Source organism: Haliotis rufescens, unplaced genomic scaffold, assembly GCF_023055435.1.
Source record: "Haliotis rufescens isolate VD_foot unplaced genomic scaffold, xgHalRufe1.0.p SCAF_78, whole genome shotgun sequence".
In the NCBI taxonomy this organism is placed as follows: Eukaryota; Metazoa; Mollusca; class Gastropoda; order Lepetellida; family Haliotidae; genus Haliotis; species Haliotis rufescens.
In genome coordinates, this window is record NW_025964370.1 from 934,460 (window position 1) to 954,838 (window position 20,379).

The 20,379-nt window shown below is 44.4% G+C and overlaps 1 protein-coding gene across 8 annotated transcripts in view; it reads left to right on the plus strand.

Annotated features, from left to right (window-relative positions):
* The window catches only part of LOC124119790 (protein NO VEIN-like), an 87,323-nt gene extending 71,828 nt beyond the window's left edge, over window positions 1-15,495 (plus strand). For 7 of the 8 annotated variants that reach the window (XM_046482424.2, XM_046482428.2, XM_046482429.2 and 4 more), the window contains 7 exons: window positions 1,303-1,493; window positions 2,448-2,605; window positions 5,471-5,584; window positions 6,038-6,352; window positions 9,022-9,100; window positions 9,247-9,410; window positions 13,322-15,495. In XM_046482424.2, the coding sequence (XP_046338380.2) occupies window positions 1,303-1,493; window positions 2,448-2,605; window positions 5,471-5,584; window positions 6,038-6,352; window positions 9,022-9,100; window positions 9,247-9,410; window positions 13,322-13,821 (1,521 nt within the window). In that variant the 3' untranslated portion in view covers window positions 13,822-15,495. The remainder of the gene's footprint in view (window positions 1-1,302; window positions 1,494-2,447; window positions 2,606-5,470; window positions 5,585-6,037; window positions 6,353-9,021; window positions 9,101-9,246; window positions 9,411-13,321) is intronic. The other variant, XM_046482433.2, reaches the window with a different exon arrangement.
* The last annotated feature ends 4,884 nt before the right edge of the window (window positions 15,496-20,379 follow it).

Below are 20,379 nucleotides of genomic sequence, written 5' to 3' on the forward strand. Positions count from 1 at the left end.
GGATTGAGTGGTCAGAGGACTTTGTCCCCAGCAACCTGTACTTCTCATTAGAGACAACTTTGTGGATTGAGTGGTCAGAGGATTTTGTCCCCAGCAACCTGTCCTTTTCATTAGAGGCCACTTTGTGGATTGAGTGGTCACAGGACTTTGTCCCCAGCAACCTGTACTTCTCATTAGAGACAACTTTGTGGATTGAGTGGTCAGAAGACTTTGTCCCCAGCAACCTGTACTTCTCATTAGAGACAACTTTGTGGATTGGGTGGTCAGAGGACTTTGTCCCCAGCAACCTGTCCTTTTCATTAGAGACAACTTTGTGGATTGAGTGGTCAGAGGACTTTGTCCCCAGCAACCTGTACTTCTCATTAGAGACAACTTTGTGGATTGGCTGGTCAGAGGACCTTGTCCCCAGCAACCCATACTTCTCATTAGAGACAACTTTGTGGATTGGCTGGTCAGAGGACCTTGTCCCCAGCAACCTGTACTTCTCATTAGAGACAACTTTGTGGATTGCCCTGTCAGTCACTAGTTTGTCTTGCCCCCAATCACTGACTTCTGTGGTGCAGTGGGTAGATTGCTGACTGGGGCACAAAGCTGTACTACTCTTCCCAATAACAAATACAAAATATAGCTGCAAAGCAGCAATGGCAGGCTCCAAGTTACACTGTGCACAAACGTCCATGTTCGAATCCTCAAAGGGTTTCCTTGTACCAAATCCGTCACATGTAGGCACAACTTGCAGGGTGTCGCCGCTACGAGACTGGCGTGTGCTAAATCTGATCTAAACCCATTTACGACATCGAACATGTTCGAATCCTCAAAGGGTTTGTTTGTACCAACTCTGTCAAAAGATAGTCACCGTTTGCAGGACATTGCCGCGACGAAATTGGCGTGTTCCAGGGGTGTCCAAAATATTAATCAAATATTACCACCAAGTGTTGTTACTTTTTCCATGCACCGAAGAACAGAAAATAAGATGCATATGACACACTAACTTCATGTAAACTTGCAATAGTTTCTGTCAACAAACTAACAAGATATGATCTTTAAAGTAAAATTTCGGTACTTTTAAAAACAATCAAAATCCACTTTTGGAGTATAACAAATAAACTGTTAAATATTTCTTTGCATGTCTATATATAAAGCACATACTGAACTGGTGCCTTTGTATCATAATTTCATGTTGCATTAAAGATGTGATCTTAGCAAACTTTGAATAGTATATTTTCACTCTTGCGTAACCAAAGGGAAGCATGTGACCGTGTGTTTGTGTTGTTGAATAAAAGCATGTAACCATGGCAACAGGTGAGCAAGTTGCAGGTCATCTACACACTGACCAACAACCCCGAGCCACGTGTGATCCGCCCGGAGAAATGTATCAGGACCGGAAACCAGTTCTACTTCCAGACCAGTCTGGTCGACTCACACACAGACGTCAATCGTGAGATCGCCCAATACTTCGCCTGTGGAGATGAAGAGTGTCTCAAGTTTTTGAGGTAGGACCAATGTTGACACCCAGAGCTCCGTGCAATCTCATTAAATCAGATCTAAGTTCTCACTGCTGCTAAGCAAAGATCTGAGGACATCCCATTACGGGTCACGTCAGACCTTTCGCAAACTTTGACCGACCACTGAAATGACCAACAAGAACTCGACATCAGCCAATGAGAAAGCAGTTTCCTCGAGCTTTATGGCACTCGTTTCAACCTGGTGACCTCCATTTCAGACTACGCTTGAAAAATATGTTGACACAGTTCCCAATTAAAATTTTGAAAACTGAACAAAGAAACATTCCGGAATGTCTAATATATGGTTGAGATTGTATGGTAGTGCTTCCCAAGCACTGTGCAACACCTCCCCCGTTGAAATGTTTATCCCATGGAAGCGAGAGATAGACGATAATTTTGACGGAATCAGTCGTACGGGCCGTAACTATGTTGCGAAAAACATAGCGTTAACATTTTCGAGATTGCATGATTAGAAAACACATTCTGGCTGTCACTTACATGATCTGGTAAGCGTTGCTTTGATTTGTCGGATGAAAGGTTGTTCTGACGTGACCCGTTATGGGATGTCCTCAGATATTTGTTTAGCGATAGAAGGAACTAAGATCTGATTTTATTGAGATTGTGCAGCATGGGAAGCTCTGATTTGTGTCAGGTGCATTAACACATATTTAGAGATGGAATGGCAGTGGGTAGCCTTGTGATCACTTGCCACGCCCTAGGCAGAGGCTCGGTTGCCCACATGGGTACAATGTGTGAAGCGCATTTCTGGTGTCCACCACCGTCATATTTCAAAAAGTGGGGTAAAACCCAGCTCACTCACTCACTCAGAGGGGGATAGACAGGTCGCTCTGTTTATCACTCTGTGTTGACACGAGAGGCTAGATACAATTCCCCTCTTTCTACCACAATGAAATACACTATTGTGGTATTAAACATTTGCAGGGATTTTCTCCGAGATCTGGTGCAAGTCCTGGACGACCCTGAAGGCATCAAGGACGTGCTTGACCGACATGAAGTCGAGCCTCTGCCAGAAGATGAGGTGGTGTGGGAGGTGCCGCCACCTATCATTCCTGAGCCAGTCCGACCACCCAGCAGACAGGGTAGGTAACTGTGATTCACTCTACCACCCAGTAGACAGGGTAGGTAACTGTGATTCACTCTACCACCCAGCAGACAGGGTAGGTAACTGTGATTGACTCTGCCACCCAGCAGACAGGTTAGGTAACTGTGATTGACTCTGCCACCCAGCAGACAGGGTAGGTAACTGTGATTCTCTCTACCAGCCAGTAGACAGGGTAGGTAACGGTGATTGACTCTGCCACCCAGTAGACAGGGTAGGTAACTGTGATTCACTCTACCACCCAGTAGACAGGGTAGGTAACTGTGATTCACTCTACCAGCCAGCAGACAGGGTAGGTAACTGTGATTCACTCTACCACCCAGCAGACAGGGTAGGTAACTGTGATTCACTCTACCACCCAGCAGACATGGTAGGTAACTCTGATTCACTCTACCAGCCAGTAGACAGGGTAGGTAACTGTGATTCACTCTACCACCCAGCAGACAGGGTAGGTAACTGTGATTCACTCTACCACCCAGCAGACAGGGTAGGTAACTGTGATTCACTCTACCACCCAGCAGACAGGGTGGGTAACTGTGATTCACTCTACCAGCCAGTAGACAGGGTAGGTAACTGTGATTCACTCTACCACCCAGCAGACAGGGTAGGTAACTGTGATTCACTCTACCACCCAGCAGACAGGGTAGGTAACTGTGATTCACTCTACCAGCCAGTAGACAGGGTAGGTAACTGTGATTCACTCTACCACCCAGTAGACAGGGTAGGTAACTGTGATTCACTCTACCACCCAGTAGACAGGGTAGGTAACTGTGATTCACTCTACCAGCCAGTGGACAGGATAGGTAACTGTGATTCACTCTACCAGCCAGTGGACAGGGTAGGTAACTGTGATTCACTCTACCACCCAGTAGACAGGGTAGGTAACTGTGATTCACTCTACCAGCCAGTAGACAGGGTAGGTAACTGTGATTCACTCTACCAGCCAGTGGACAGGATAGGTAACTGTGATTCACTCTACCACCCAGTAGACAGGGTAGGTAACTGTGATTCACTCTACCACCCAGTAGAGAGGGTAGATAACTGTGATTCACTCTACCACCCAGCAGACAGGGTAGGTAACTGTGATTCACTCTACCAGCCAGTGGACAGGGTAGATAACTGTGATTCACTCTACCTTCCAGTAGACAGGGCAGATAACTCTGATTCACTCTACCAGCCAGTAGACAGGGCAGATAACTCTGATTCACTCTACCAGCCAGTAGACAGGGCAGATAACTCTGATTCACCCTACCAGCCAGTGGACAGGGCAGATAACTCTGATTCACCCTACCAGCCAGTGGACAGGGTAGGTAACTGTGATTCACTCTACCACCCAGCAGACAGGGTAGGTAACTGTGATTCACTCTACCAGCCAGTGGACAGGGTAGATAACTGTGATTCACTCTACCTTCCAGTAGACAGGGCAGATAACTCTGATTCACACTACCAGCCAGTAGACAGGGCAGATAACTCTGATTCACTCTACCACCAAGTAGACAGGGTAGGTAACTGTGATTGACTCTACCAGCCAGTAGACAGGGTAGGTAACTGTGATTCACTCTACCACCAAGTAGACAGGGTAGGTAACTGTGATTGACTCTACCAGCCAGTAGACAGGGTAGGTAACTGTGATTCACTCTACCAGCCAGTAGACAGGGCAGATAACTCTGATTCACTCTACCAGCCAGTGGACAGGGTAGGTAACTCTGATTCACTCTACCAGCCAGTAGACAGGGTAGGTAACTCTGATTCACTCTACCAGCCAGTGGACAGGGTAGGTAACTGTGATTCACTCTACCAGCCAGCAGACAGGGTAGGTAACTGTGATTCACTCTACCAGCCAGTGGACAGGGTAGGTAACTGTGATTCACTCTACCAGCGAGTGGACAGGATAGGTAACTGTGATTCACTCTACCAGCCAGTAGACAGGGTGGGTAACTGTGATTCACTCTACCAGCCAGTGGACAGGGTGGGTAACTGTGATTCACTCTACCAGCCAGTAGACAGGGCAGATAACTCTGATTCACTCTACCAGCCAGTGGACAGGGTGGGTAACTGTGATTCACTCTACCAGCCAGTAGACAGGGCAGATAACTCTGATTCACTCTACCAGCCAGTGGACAGGGTAGGTAACTGTGATTCACTCTACCAGCCAGTGGACAGGGTGGGTAACTGTGATTCACTCTACCAGCCAGTAGACAGGGCAGATAACTCTGATTCACTCTACCAGCCAGTAGACAGGGCAGATAACTCTGATTCACTCTACCAGCCAGTGGACAGGGTAGGTAACTGTGATTCACTCTACCAGCCAGTGGACAGGGTGGGTAACTGTGATTCACTCTACCAGCCAGTGGACAGGGCAGATAACTCTGATTCACTCTACCAGCCAGTAGACAGGGCAGATAACTCTGATTCACTCTACCAGCCAGTAGACAGGGCAGATAACTCTGATTCACTCTACCAGCCAGTGGACAGGGTAGGTAACTGTGATTCACTCTACCAGCCAGTGGACAGGGTAGGTAACTGTGATTCACTCTACCAGCCAGTGGACAGGGCAGATAACTCTGATTCACTCTACCAGCCAGTAGACAGGGCAGATAACTCTGATTCACTCTACCAGCCAGTGGACAGGGTAGGTAACTGTGATTCACTCTACCAGCCAGTGGACAGGGTGGGTAACTCTGATTCACTCTACCAGCCAGTGGACAGGGTAGGTAACAACCTTGTGGATGTAATATACTGGGATATGGCAGCTGGTGTGGGGGAGATGTGATATTGTGTATCTGTACGATATATATTAGCAGTATCTTGAATGGATGTTTTAAGAATGTGTATATAACTGCAGTGTCCACCAATGATCCGCGTGAAGCCAGTGAAGATGGAGGGGCTATCCGGTCATGGCCTCCACAAGCCTCCGCCACAGGCTTCGATCCTGACACCAGCAACACTCAAAAGAAAAGTAAGACACATACTCCTCATGTGTTAGAACAAATCACACATTTGTGTTTAATTAGAACAAGTCACACATTTGTGTTTAATTAGAACAAGTCATACATTCGTGTTTAATTAGATCAAGTCACACGTTCTTGTTTAATTAGAACAAGTCAAACATTTGTGTTTAATTAGAACAAGTCATACATTCGTGTTTAATTAGATCAAGTCACACATTCTTGTTTAATTAGAACAAGTCAAACATTTGTGTTTAATTAGAACAAGTCACACATTTGTGTTTAATTAGATCAAGTCACACATTCTTGTTTAATTAGAACAAGTCAAACATTTGTGTTTAATTAGAACTAGTCACACATTCTTGTTTAATTAGAACAAGTCAAACATTTGTGTTTAATTAGAACTAGTCACACATTCGTGTTTAATTAGAACAAGTCACACATTTGTGTCACCTATATTTCAGAAGCTACTGAGCGACTCAGCGATGGCAAAATGTGGCCGCCCCCCAAACCTCCAGAATATCATCAACAGGTCCGTGACCTTCCTTCCAACATCAAGGTCATTCGTCAGTCTGAGGTCAAACAGTCAGAGACATCCAGCGTTGGAGGTGAAGACGTGGAGACCACTAACCTCAAGACAGGGGAGACAATCATAATCAAACGTGAACAAGGGGAGGGAACTGGTGTTAGACGAGAAGTCCGAGAAGGGCAGCCAGCTGGAGAGGGTGTTAAAAGAGAGATCAGTCGCGAGGAAGGAGGTATTCACGTAGTTACTTCATGTAGGTGTAGCTTCTGCTTTCTCCACAATGTTGATTTGTTCCCATGATGTCCACCTGCCAACTCACAGATTCCAGACGATAGTTCCATGTCAACAATGTCCTTCAAGAACATAGAGCCCGGCTGTACCTTAATCAGTAGTAGTGTCAGCAACAACTAGGAAAAGGAATGGAATCTGCTAAAATAGAGTCTATGCTGTGAACTAATGAAGATGTCAGTTGGCAGGTGTACACTGGCTGCCGCATGTGTTGCTTGTGATCCTCCCTCAAACTTGACAAGCTTACAATCTGTTCATCTCAAACACTGCACTTAGACAAATGTTCTCCCTGAATGTTTATGTGGCTGTTCCAGTGTTCTCCCTGAATGCTTATGCTGCTGTTCCAATGTTCTCCCTGAATGTTTATGTGGGTGTTTCAATGTTCTCCCTGAATGTTTATGTGGCTGTTCCAGTGTTCTACCTGTAAGATTATGTAGGTGCTACATTGTTCCACTGCTTTTCAATGCCTGTCATGCTGAAATGTACATGTTTCAGGAAGCGAGAGAGTTTCACTCCTCTAAAACTGAATACTTACTGTACTTTATCAGAATCTACATGTCCTCCACCTGACCACTGTAGTGACCACCGATTGGATTAAGTAAAGTATGTACCTGTGCTGTAACCACTGGTCGGGATCCTTGGTTGTCACCATGTATTGTGAAGCCAATGAACCAAGCTTGGAAGAAATCATTTTCTTTTTCCTTACAGACAGAACAGGCCCCTCAGAAATTACACATCTTTATATCAGTTTTCCTGTCTTCAGCACTGATCACTTGATTATTTAATCACTTGTACTTCTCCTGGCACATCTCTGACCAGCTGCACTACTAACATGACATGTCGCTACTGCTCTTCATACCAGGCAACTGAATAAGTTGTTTGTTAACAGTGTTTGACATGAGTTAACTGTATAACATGAGGGTTAACAGTGTATTACATAAAGGTTAACAGTGTATGACATGAGGGTTAACTGTATGACATGAGGGTTAACAGTGTATGACATGAGGGTTAACTGTATGACATGAGGGTTAACAGTGTATGACATGAGGGTTAACAGTGTATGACATGAAGGTTAACAGTGTATTACATATGGGTTAACAGTATATGACATGAAGGTTAACAGTGTATTACATATGGGTTAACAGTATATTACATGAAGGTTAACACTATTACATGAGGGTTAACAGTGTATTACATGAGGGTTAACAGTGTATGACATGAGGGTTAACAGTGTATGACATGAGGGTTAACAGTGTATTACATATGGGTTAACAGTATATTACATGAGGGTTAACAGTGTATGACATGAAGGTTAATACTGTATTACATGAAGGTTAACACTGTATTACATGAGGGTTAACAGTGTATTACATGAGGGTTAACAGTGTATGAAATGAGGGTTAACAGTGTATTACATATGGGTTAACAGTGTATTACATATGGGTTAACAGTGTATGACATGAGGATAATCAGTGTATGACATGAGGGTTAACAGTGTATGACATGAGGGTTAACTGTGTATTACATATGGGTTAACAGTATATTAGTTGAGGGTTAACAGTGTATGACATGAGGGTTAACAGTGTATGACATGAGGGTTAACAGGGTATGACATGAGGGTTAACAGCGTATTACATATGGGTTAACAGTGTATGACATGAGGATAATCAGTGTATGACATGAGGGTTAACAGTGTATGACATGAAGGTTAACACTGTATTACATGAGGGTTAACAATGTATGAAATGAGGGTTAACAGTGTATGACATGAGGGTTAACAGTGTATTACATATGGGTAACAGTGTATGACATGAGGATAATCATGGTATGACATGAGGGTTAACAGTGTATGACATGAAGGTTAACACTGTATTACATGAGGGTTAACTGTGTGACATATGGGTTAACAGTATATTATATGAGGGTTAACAGTGTATTACATGAGGGTTAACAGTGTATGACATGACGGTTAACAGTGTATGACATGAGGGTTAACAGTGTATGACATGAGGGTTAACAGTGTATGACATGAGGGTTAACAGTATATTACATGAGGTTTAACAGTGTATGACATTAAGGTTAACACTGTATTACATGAGGGTTAACAGTGTATGAAATAAGGGTTAACAGTATATGACAGGAGGGTTAACAGTGTATGACATGAGGGTTAACAGTATATGACATGAGGGTTAACAGTATATGACATGAGGGTTAACAGTGTATTACATATGGGTTAACAGTATATTACATGAGGGTTAACAGTGTATGGGTAACGGTTAACAGTGAGGGTTAACAGTGAGGGTTAACAGTGTATGACATGAAGGTTAACACTATTACATGAGGGTTAACAGTGTATGAAATGAGGGTTAACAATGTATGACATGAGGGTTAACAGTGTATGACATGAGGGTTAACAGTGTATGACATGAAGGTTAACACTGTATTACATGAGGGTTAACAGTGTATGACATGAAGGTTAACAGTGTATTACATATGGGTTAACAGTATTTTACATGAGGGTTAACAGTGTATGACATGAGGATAATCAGTGTATGACATGAGGGTTAACAGTGTATGACATGAGGGTTAACTGTGTGTGACATGAGGGTTAACATGAGATCATTTGTCTTGTAGCAGGGTCAGTGAAACGCAAACTGTCGGACCATGAGATCTCGATGGAGGCCAAGAGACCATCTCCAGTCGGGGCTACAAGGTGAGGGTCATTTTGGGGTTGCCATGGTAATGAGATCTCTGATTTAATATCTGAAATGTAATCGGGTTATGGTTCTGTTTGTAAGTCTCTATTCTTTGACCAGGTGTTGTAGAATCATTGCTTCAATGTGTCTCCTCTGTCCCCAGTCCCCACAACACCAGCCTCAGCGAGGCCGCTACAGACTCACAAGGCAGACCCTCCGAGTCCCCCAGTGCAGACCAAGGGCACACAACCCCAGGCAGCAAACGTCGACATCAGCACAGCGAGAGTGAGGTGGCTTCAAGTCCAAAGAAACCGGTTTTCTTTAAACGTAAGATTGGTCCTTAGGTTGGAATTTACTGGCTTTTTTCTTTGGTTGTTTGGCATCCTGGATGGTAGCTTGCTGAACGTGACCTATCTGTGAGGGTATTATGGCCTCAGCAGCACAATGGCAGAAACAGATTCCTGGGTGTGGCCAGCCTGGTCAACCTCAAGGAAGGCCTCAGTGCTTTGACTGGTGTGTCAATGTCTGAGAGGTGATAGATCACTGAAGGTTGGATAGTTTCCATGTCTCCACTGTTCTGTTCTCTCTGTACTCGCCCCACTCTTGCAGCCAACTATTCTGTCTCCACTCATCTGTCCTCACTGCCCTGTCCCCACTAATCTGTCTCAACTATTCTGCCTCCACTACCCTGTCCTCACTATTCTGCCTCCACTAATCTGTCTCCACTAATCTGTCTCCACTAATCTGTCTCCACTGCCCTGTCCCCACTAATCTGTCTCCATTAATCTGTCCTCACTGCCCTGTCCCCACTAATCTGTCTCCATTATTCTGCCTCCACTACCCTGTCTTCACTATTCTGCCTCCACTAATCTGTCTCCACTAATCTGTCTCCACTGCCCTGTCCCCACTAATCTGTCTCCATTAATCTGTCCTCACTGCCCTGTCCCCACTAATCTGTCTCCACTATTCTGCCTCCACTAGTCTGTCTCCACTAATCTGTCTCCACTAATCTGGCTCCGCTGCCCTGTCTCCACTAATCTGTCTCCACTAATCTGTCTCCACTGCCCTGTCCCAACTAATCTGGCTCCACTAATCTGTCTCCATTAATCTGTCTCCACTAATCTGTCTCCACTGCCCTGTCCCCACTAATCTGGCTCCACTAATCTGTCTCCACTGCCCTGTCCCCACTAATCTGTCCCCACTAATCTGTCTCCACTGCCCTGTCTCCACTAATCTGTCTCCAATAATCTGTCCTCACTAATCTGTCTCCACTGCCCTGTCCCCACTAATCTGTCTCCACTAATCTGTCTCCACTGCCCTGTCCCCACTAATCTGTCCCCACTAATCTGGCTCCACTAATCTGGCTCCACTAAACTGTCTCCACTAATCTGTCTCCACTGCCCTGTCCCCACTAATCTGTCCTCACTAATCTGTCTCCACTGCCCAGTCCCCACTAATCTGTCTCCACTAATCTGTCCCCACTAATCTGTCTCCACTAATCTGTCTCCACTAATCTGTCTCCACTAATCTGTCTCCACTGCCCTGTCCCCACTAATCTGTCTCCACTAATCTGCCTCCACTAATCTGTCCCCACTAATCTGCCTCCACTAATCTGTCCCCACTAATCTGTCTCAACTGCCCTGTGCCCCCTAATCTGTCCCCACTAATCTGTCTCCACTAATCTGTCTCCACTAATCTGTCTCCACTAATCTGTCTCCACTGCCCTGTCCCCACTAATCTGTCTCCATTAATCTGTCCCCACTAATCTGTCTCCACTAATCTGTCCCCACTAATCTGTCTCCACTAATCTGTCTCCACTAATCTGTCTCCACTGCCCTGTCCCCACTAATCTGTCTCCACTAATCTGCCTCCACTAATCTGTCCCCACTAATCTGCCTCCACTAATCTGTCCCCACTAATCTGTCTCAACTGCCCTGTGCCCCCTAATCTGTCTCCACTAATCTGTCCTCACTATTCTGTCTCCACTAATCTGTCTCCACTAATCTGTCCCCACTTTTCTGTCTCCACTAATCTGTCTCCACTGCCCTGTCCCCACTAATCTGTCCCCACTAATCTGCCTCCACTAATCTGTCTCAACTGCCCTGTGCCCACTAATCTCTCCACTGCCCAGTCCCCACTAATCTGTCTTCACTGCCCTGTCCCCACTAATCTGTCCCCAATGCCCTGTCTCCACTGCCCTGTCCCCACTAATCTGTCTCAACTGCCCTGTCCCCACTGATCTGTCTCCACTAATCTGTCCCCACTATTCTGTCTCCACTGCCCTGTCCCCACTAATCTGTCTCCACTGCCCTGTCCCCACTAATCTGTCTCCACTGCCCTGTCCCCACTGATCTGTCCCCACTAATCTGTCCCCACTATTCTGTCTCCACTGCCCTGTCCCCACTAATCTGTCTCCACTGCCCTGTCCCCACTAATCTGTCTCCACTGCCCTGTCCCCACTGATCTGTCTCCACTAATCTGTCCCCACTATTCTATCTCCACTGCCCTGTCCCCACTAATCTTTCTCCACTGCCCTGTCCCCACTAATCTGTCTCCACTGCCCTGTCCCCACTGATCTGTCCCCACTAATCTGTCCCCACTATTCTGTCTCCACTGCCCTGTCCCCACTAATCTGTCTCCACTGCCCTGTCCCCACTAATCTGTCCCCACTATTCTGTCTCCACTAATCTGTCCCCACTGCCCAGTCCCCACTAATCTCTCTCCACTGCCCAGTCCCCACTAATCTGTCTTCACTGCCCAGTCCCCACTAATCTATTTCCACTAATCTGTCCCCACTAATCTGTCTCCACTAATCTGTCACCACTGCCCAGTCCCACTAATCTGTCTCCACTAATCTGTCTTCACTGCCCAGTCTCCACTAATCTGTCCCCACTAATCTGTCCCCACTAATCTGTCTCCACTAATCTGTCTCCACTGCCCTGTCCCCACTAATCTCTCTCCACTGCCCTGTCGCCACTAATCTGCCTCCACTTTTCTGTTTCCACTAGGGGGCACGGGTGGCCCAGTCGTCTAAGGCGCCGTGATTCGTTGTGCAGAGTTGCGTCCCTTGGGCACGCCAGAAACCTATGATTGTGGGTTCGAATCCCGGTTCGCCCCGATTATGTTTCTAGGTTGGTCAGCACCATACCCGTGCTCGTGGGTTTCACCGAAGTGGTAAATGTCTGAGACCTGAATCACTTCGGGCTTTCCTCCCACATTAAGCTGACACGCCCTGATATAACTGTAATAGTGTTAAAAGCGGCGTTAAACCCAACTCACTCACTCACTCACTGTCTCCACTTATTTGCCTCCACTAATCTGTCCCTACTTATCTGTCTTCACTGCCCAGTCCCCACTAATCTGTCTCCACTAATCTGTCCCCACTAATCTGTCCCCACTAATCTGTCTCCACTAATCTGTCTTCACTGCCCAGTCCCCACTAATCTCTCTCCACTGCCCAGTCCCCACTAATCTGTCTTCACTGCCCAGTCCCCACTAATCTATTTCCACTAATCTGTCCCCACTAATCTGTCTCCACTAATCTGTCACCACTGCCCAGTCCCACTAATCTGTCTCCACTAATCTGTCTTCACTGCCCAGTCCCCACTAATCTGTCCCCACTAATCTGTCTCCACTGCCTTGTCCCCACTAATCTCTCTCCACTGCCCTGTCGCCACTAATCTGCCTCCACTTTTCTGTTTCCACTAATTTGCCTCCACTAATCTGTCCCTACTTATCTGTCTTCACTGCCCAGTCCCCACTAATCTGTCCCCACTAATCTGTCCCTACTTATCTGTCCCCACTGCCCAGTCCCCACTAATCTGTCCCCACTAATCTGTCCCCCCTTATCTGTCTCCACTAATCTGTCGCCACTAATCTGTCTCCACTAATCTGTCCCCATTAATCTGTCTCCACTAATCTGTCCCCACTAATCTGTCCTCACTAATCTGTCTCCACTAATCTGTCTCAAATGCCCAGTCTCCACTAATCTGTCCCCACTGCCCAGTCTCCACTAATCTGTCCCCACTAATCTGTCTCCACTAATCTGTCTCCACTGCCCAGTCTCCACTAATCTGTCTCCACTAATCTGTCCCCACTAATCTGTCTCCACTAATCTGTCTCCACTGCCCAGTCTCCACTAATCTGTCCCCACTAATCTGTCGCCACTAATCTGTCTCCACTAATCTGTCCCCACTGCTCAGTCCCCATTGTTTGATCCTGTTGTTTCCTGTTACCAGCCGGTGACCCGATGTGGAGCGAGTCCGCCAGTGAGTTGGTGTACGAAGAGCTGGTGCCGGGCGATGACCTCGAGATGCCGGACGCCCTCGTCATGGAGGAGGACCGGCCGGACATGTCTGCCATCGGCCGTTGGGGGGAGACTCTGGTCAGACACTACCTTCTCCAACAGATGGCGCTGAACAAGGACATTGTGGATGTCCACTGGGTGAATGAAACAGAAGAATCAGGATTGCCGTATGACTTTGAGCTAACTTGCCTGGATGAAGATACTTCTGAATCGCGAACAGTGTACATTGAGGTGAAGAGCACGCTGAAGGATGAGAAGAAACACTTCGACATTTCTTCCCGGGAGGTCAACTTCGCACATGCTCAGAAAGAGCTGTATCAGATTTACCGGGTGTTTAATGCTGGCGATTCACAGAATGTGAAGCTTCTACGTATCGACAATATTGCCCTCAAGATGGACCAAGGCAAACTAAAACTCTTCATGTACATCTAATCTGTATTTGTTCATATCTAAACTGTGATGTAATTGTTCATGTACATCTAAACTGTGATGTAATTGTTCATGTACATCTAAACTGTGATGTAATTGTTCATGTACATCTAAACTGTGATGTAATTGTTCATGTACATCTAAACTGTGATGAATAGTTCGTGTCCATGTCGAGCTGACAGCCTGTATTTATTGCATGATGTTGGCCATGATCATGATAAGAAGTGTGTTTCACAGACATTTATTCACGGAGACCATGTGGTCATTGTAACTGATATCACACGACAAGGCTCCCTATGTCCAACACCCTGGGTTGTATCATGTCTCGCTGCTTGTAGGACATACTTATAGGTGCTCGTGGATCATAGCCAATCAATGTGAACTCAGCCTGAAAGGTGATTGTTGTATGTTGTCTGTCTCTACTCCAACAGAAACCACATAGTGGCCGGTCTGTCTGTCTGTCTGTCCCACGTGTCCTGCTCGTTTCCTGGATGATGCATGCTGGTAGGACCTTTTAGATTTGTAAACTAAATTTTGTACAGACAACAGGTATCTGGTCATATGTCACGGTGGACATGTACCACAGGATCATAAAAAAGTTTACAGTCAACCTCTAGACGATCTATTTGTATCTCATTTACTTCGGAGACAGTCGCGGGGGCACGGGTGCCCCAGTTGTCCCAGGCACCGCGATTCATTGTGCAGAGTTGCATCCCTTGGGCACGCCAGAAACCTATGATTGTGGGTTCCAATCCCGGTTCGCCCCGATTATGTTTCTTGGTTTGTCAGGACCATTACCGTGCTCGTGGGTTTCACTGAAGTGGTAAACGTCTGAGACCTGCATCACTTCGGGCTTTCCTCCCACATTAAGTTGACACCCCGTGATATAACTGGAATACTGTTAAAAGCGGCGTTAAACCCAACTCACTCGCTCACTCACTCTGAGACAGGTGCTAACATGAGTTCTGATCTCAGAAGGCATAAGATCACACTCAACAAAGCATCACTCCGTGTCATCTATTGTGCAAGGTGTTATGTTTTGGGAGATATTTTGATTGTTTCTTTTCTTTTTAACTCATGGTTAGGGTTAGGGTTGGGTCAGGGTTAGGGTTCTTTTAAAGTCAACATGTACCTGCCTCTGTTTCTGGTGCCAGGGACCATGATGACACCTCCGTGCACCCAGTAGTTGGGACACAGGTACACAAATCATCTGTTTTACTTTGCAGGGTAACCCCCAACTTTTTATAGCCATAAGGGTTTTATTGATGTTTTACTAACCATGTACAGATACAATTAACTTATGGTAGCCAATCCCTGGTCTGGGTGGGAGTTGAGAGCTAAAGATCTTTGCCCTCCACTGTTCAAACTTACCTCCGAGTATTTCCGTATTTTGTGTGTGTTGTAAAGTAATGTAATTTGTCAATCCATTTAAGTCAAACTTTTTTCATGAATATTACTGAATACTAACATGACTAAATATCTGCCTTTTTTTCGAAGGTGAACAACTTTTTTTTGTTGGAGATACATGTATCATTTATAAGACTAACAAGAATTATGTTTCAAAGAATACAATTATTTTGTGATCATACAACTCAGATGTTTCCCTCATATTTAAGGTCTCTTTTTGATGTGTATACTTTTTCAAGGAAAAGCAAGAATAAAGTATTTGAAATATCAGTGTTTCTTTGCTCTTGTCTCAACCAAGTAAACATTGGATCTGGTAAACACTGCACTGTCACTTAATTACAGCAGCTCCTGGACTCGTGTGTGAAGTGTCTTTATATTATAACTCCTGGACTCTTTGTGTGAAGTGTCTTTACATTATAACTCCTGGACTCGTGTGTGAAGTGTCTTTACATTATAACTCCTGGACTCTTGTGTGAAGTGTCTTTACATTATAACTCCTGGACTCTTGTGTGAAGTGTCTTTACATTATAACTCCTGGACTCTTGTTTGAAGTGTCTTTACATTATAACTCCTGGACTCTTGTGTGAAGTGTCTTTACATTGTAACTCCTGGACTCTTGTGTGAAGTGTCTTTACATTATAACCCCTGGACTCGTGTGTGAAGTGTCTTTACATTATAACTCCTGGACTCGTGTGTGAAGTGTCTTTACATTATAACCCCTGGACTCGTGTGTGAAGTGTCTTTACATTATCACTCCTGGACTCTTGTGTGAAGTGTCTTTACATTATAACTCCTGGACTCGTGTGTGAAGTGTCTTTACATTATAACTCCTGGACTCTTGTGTGAAGTGTCTTTACATTATAACTCCTGGACTCTTGTGTGAAGTGTCTTTACATTATAACTCCTGGACTCTTGTGTGAAGTGTCTTTACATTATAACTCCTGGACTCTTGTGTGAAGTGTCTTTACATTATAACTCCTGGACTCTTGTGTGAAGGGTCTTTACGTTATAACATGTGGACTTCTGTGTGAAGTGTCTTTACATTATAACTCCTGGACTATTGTGTGAAGTGTCTTTACATTATAACTCCTGGACTATTGTGTGAAGTGTCTTTACATTATAACTCCTGGACTATTGTGTGAAGTGTCTTTACATTATTACTCCTGGACTCTTGTGTGAAGTGTCTTTACATTATAACTCCTGGACTCTTGTGTGAAGTGTCTTTACATTATAACTCCTGGACTCTTGTGTGAAGTGTCTTTACATTATAACACGTGGACTGCTGTGTGAAGTGTCTTTACATTATAACACGTGGACTGCTGTGTGAAGTGTCTGTATGTTATAACTTGTGGACTTCTGTGTGATGGGTCTGTATGTTATAACTTGTGGACTTCTGTGTGATGGGTCTGTATGTTATAACTTGTGGACTTCTGTGTGAAGTGTCTGTATGTTATAACTTGTGGACTCGTGTGTGAAGTGTCTTTACATTATAACTCCTGGACTCTTGTGTGAAGTGTCTTTACATTATAACTCCTGGACGCGTGTGTGAAGTGTCTTTACATTATAACCCCTGGACTCGTGTGTGAAGTGTCTTTACATTATAACTCCTGGACTCTTGTGTGAAGTGTCTTTACATTATAACTCCTGGACTCTTGTGTGAAGTGTCTTTACGTTATAACATGTGGACTTATGTGTGAAGTGTCTTTACGTTATAACATGTGGACTTATGTGTGAAGTGTCTTTACATTATAACTCCTGGACTATTGTGTGAAGTGTCTTTACATTATAACTCCTGGACTATTGTGTGAAGTGTCTTTACATTATAACTCCTGGACTCTTGTGTGAAGTGTCTTTACATTATAACACGTGGACTGCTGTGTGAAGTGTCTTTACATTATAACACGTGGACTGCTGTGTGATGGGTCTGTATGTTATAACTTGTGGACTTCTGTGTGAAGTGTCTGTATGTTATAACTTGTGGACTCGTGTGTGAAGTGTCTTTACATTATAACTCCTGGACTCTTGTGTGAAGTGTCTTTACATTATAACTCCTGGACTCGTGTGTGAAGTGTCTTTACATTATAACCCCTGGACTCGTGTGTGAAGTGTCTTTACATTATAACTCCTGGACTCTTGTGTGAAGTGTCTTTACATTATAACTCCTGGACTCGTGTGTGAAGTGTCTTTACATTATAACTCCTGGACTCTTGTGTGAAGTGTCTTTACATTATAACTCCTGGACTCTTGTGTGAAGTGTCTTTCCATTATAACTCCTGGACTCTTGTGTGAAGTGTCTTTACATTATAACCCCTGGACTCTTGTGTGAAGTGTCTTTACATTATAACTCCTGGACTATTGTGTGAAGTGTCTTTACATTATTACTCCTGGACTCTTGTGTGAAGTGTCTTTACATTATAACATGTGGACTGCTGTGTGAAGTGTCTGTATGTTATAACTTGTGGACTTCTGTGTGAAGTGTCTGTATGTTATAACTTGTGGACTTCTGTGTGATGGGTCTGTATGTTATAACTTGTGGACTTCTGTGTGATGGGTCTGTATGTTATAACTTGTGGACTTCTGTGTGATGGGTCTGTATGTTATATCTTGTGGACTCTCATTTAAAGTGTCTGTATGTTATAACTTGTGGACTTCTGTGTGAAGTGTCTGTATGTTATAACTTGTGGACTCGTGTGTGAAGTGTCTTTACATTATAACTCCTGGACTCTTGTGTGAAGTGTCTTTACATTATAAATACTGGACTCTTGTGTGAAGTGTCTTTACATTATAACTCCTGGACTATTGTGTGAAGTGTCTTTACATTATTACTCCTGGACTCTTGTTAGAAGTGTCTTTACATTATAACTCCTGGACTATTGTGTGAAGTGTCTTTACATTATAACTCCTGGACTATTGTGTGAAGTGTCTTTACATTATTACTCCTGGACTCTTGTGTGAAGTGTCTTTACATTATAACTCCTGGACTCTTGTGTGAAGTGTCTTTACATTATAACTCCTGGACTCTTGTGTGAAGTGTCTTTACATTATAACTCCTGGACTCTTGTGTGAAGTGTCTTTACATTATAACTCCTGGACTATTGTGTGAAGTGTCTTTACATTATTACTCCTGGACTATTGTGTGAAGTGTCTTTACATTATAACTCCTGGACTCTTGTGTGAAGTGTCTTTACATTATAACACGTGGACTTTCATGTGAAATGTCTGTATGTTATAACTTGTGGACTTCTGTGTGATGGGTCTGTATGTTATATCTTGTGGACTCTTATTTAAAGTGTCTGTATGTTATAACTTGTGGACTCTTGTGTGAAGTGTCTGTATGTTATAACTTGTGGACTTCTGTGTGAAGTGTCTGTATGTTATAACTTGTGGACTTCTGTGTGATGGGTCTGTATGTTATAACTTGTGGACTTCTGTGTGATGGGTCTGTATGTTATAACTCGTGGACTTCTGTGTGAAGTGTCTGTATGTTATAACTTGTGGACTTCTGTGTGATGGGTCTGTATGTTATAACTTGTGGACTCTCATTTGAAGTGTCTGTATGGTATAACTTGTGGACTTCTGTGTGATGGTCTCATGGTCTCTGGTACTGGTGCTACATCACTTATGGTGAACAACAAAAAGTGATGTATAACAAATGTTTTATTGCCCCCACCACGAAGTAGTAAAGTACAAATTCCAGTTCTTGTTTGGGTTGAGTCTCATTCAGCCCTTAACCTCAGAGTGAGACACCTCGTCACCAGCACACAAAGTCAAGAAGTGATGTATGATATATTCAGCTTTATTCAGAATACTGACACTAGTTGAGGTTCAATAGTTATTCCAGCAATAGTACAAATAACGGGGTAAAAATGATTTGGCATCACAGCAATCCTTCAATAAACCATATCACAGTCATGTGGACACATCCTTAACATACATCCAAGAATACACAATATCACAGTAATGTGGACATATCTTTGTCACCCACATCAATGTCATCCAAGTCTAATGTCACCCACATCAATGTCATCGAAGTCCAATGTCACCCACATCAATGTCATCCAAGTCCAGTGTCACCCACATCAATGTCATCCAAGTCCAATGTCACCCACATCAATGTCGTCCAAGTCCAATGTCACCCACATCAATGTCATCCAAGTCCAATGTCACCCACATCAATGTCATCCAAGTCCAATGTCACCCACATCAATGTCATCCAAGTCCAATGTCACCCACATCAATGTCATCTAAGTCCAATGTCACACACATCAATGTCATCCAAGTCCAATGTCACACACATCAATGTCATCTAAGTCCAATGTCACCCACATCAATGTCACCCACATCAATGTCATCCAAGTCCAATGTCACCCACATCAATATCATCCAAGTCCAATGTCACCCACATCAATGTCATCCAAGTCCAATGTCACCCACATCAATGTCATCCAAGTCCAGTGTCACCCACATCAATGTCATCCAAGTCCAATGTCACCCACATCAATGTCACCCACATCAATGTCACCCACATCAATGTCGTCCAAGTCCAATGTCACCCACATCAATGTCATCCAAGTCCAATGTCACCCACATCAATGTCATCCAAGTCCAATGTCACCCACATCAATGTCATCCAAGTCCAATGTCACCCACATCAATGTCATCCAAGTCCAATGTCACCCACATCAATGTCATCCAAGTCCAATGTCACCCACATCAATGTCATCCAAGTCCAATGTCACCCACATCAATGTCATCCAAGTCCAGTGTCACCCACATCAATGTCATCCAAGTCCAATGTCACCCACATCAATGTCATCCAAGTCCAATGTCACCCACATCAATGTCATCCAAGTCCAATGTCACCCACATCAATGTCGTCCAAGTCCAATGTCACCCACATCAATGTCATCCAAGTCCAATGTCACCCACATCAATGTCATCCAAGTCCAATGTCACCCACATCAATGTCATCCAAGTCCAGTGTCACCCACATCAATGTCATCCAAGTCCAATGTCACCCACATCAATGTCACCCACATCAATGTCACCCACATCAATGTCGTCCAAGTCCAATGTCACCCACATCAATGTCATCCAAGTCCAATGTCACCCACATCAATGTCATCCAAGTCCAATGTCACCCACATCAATGTC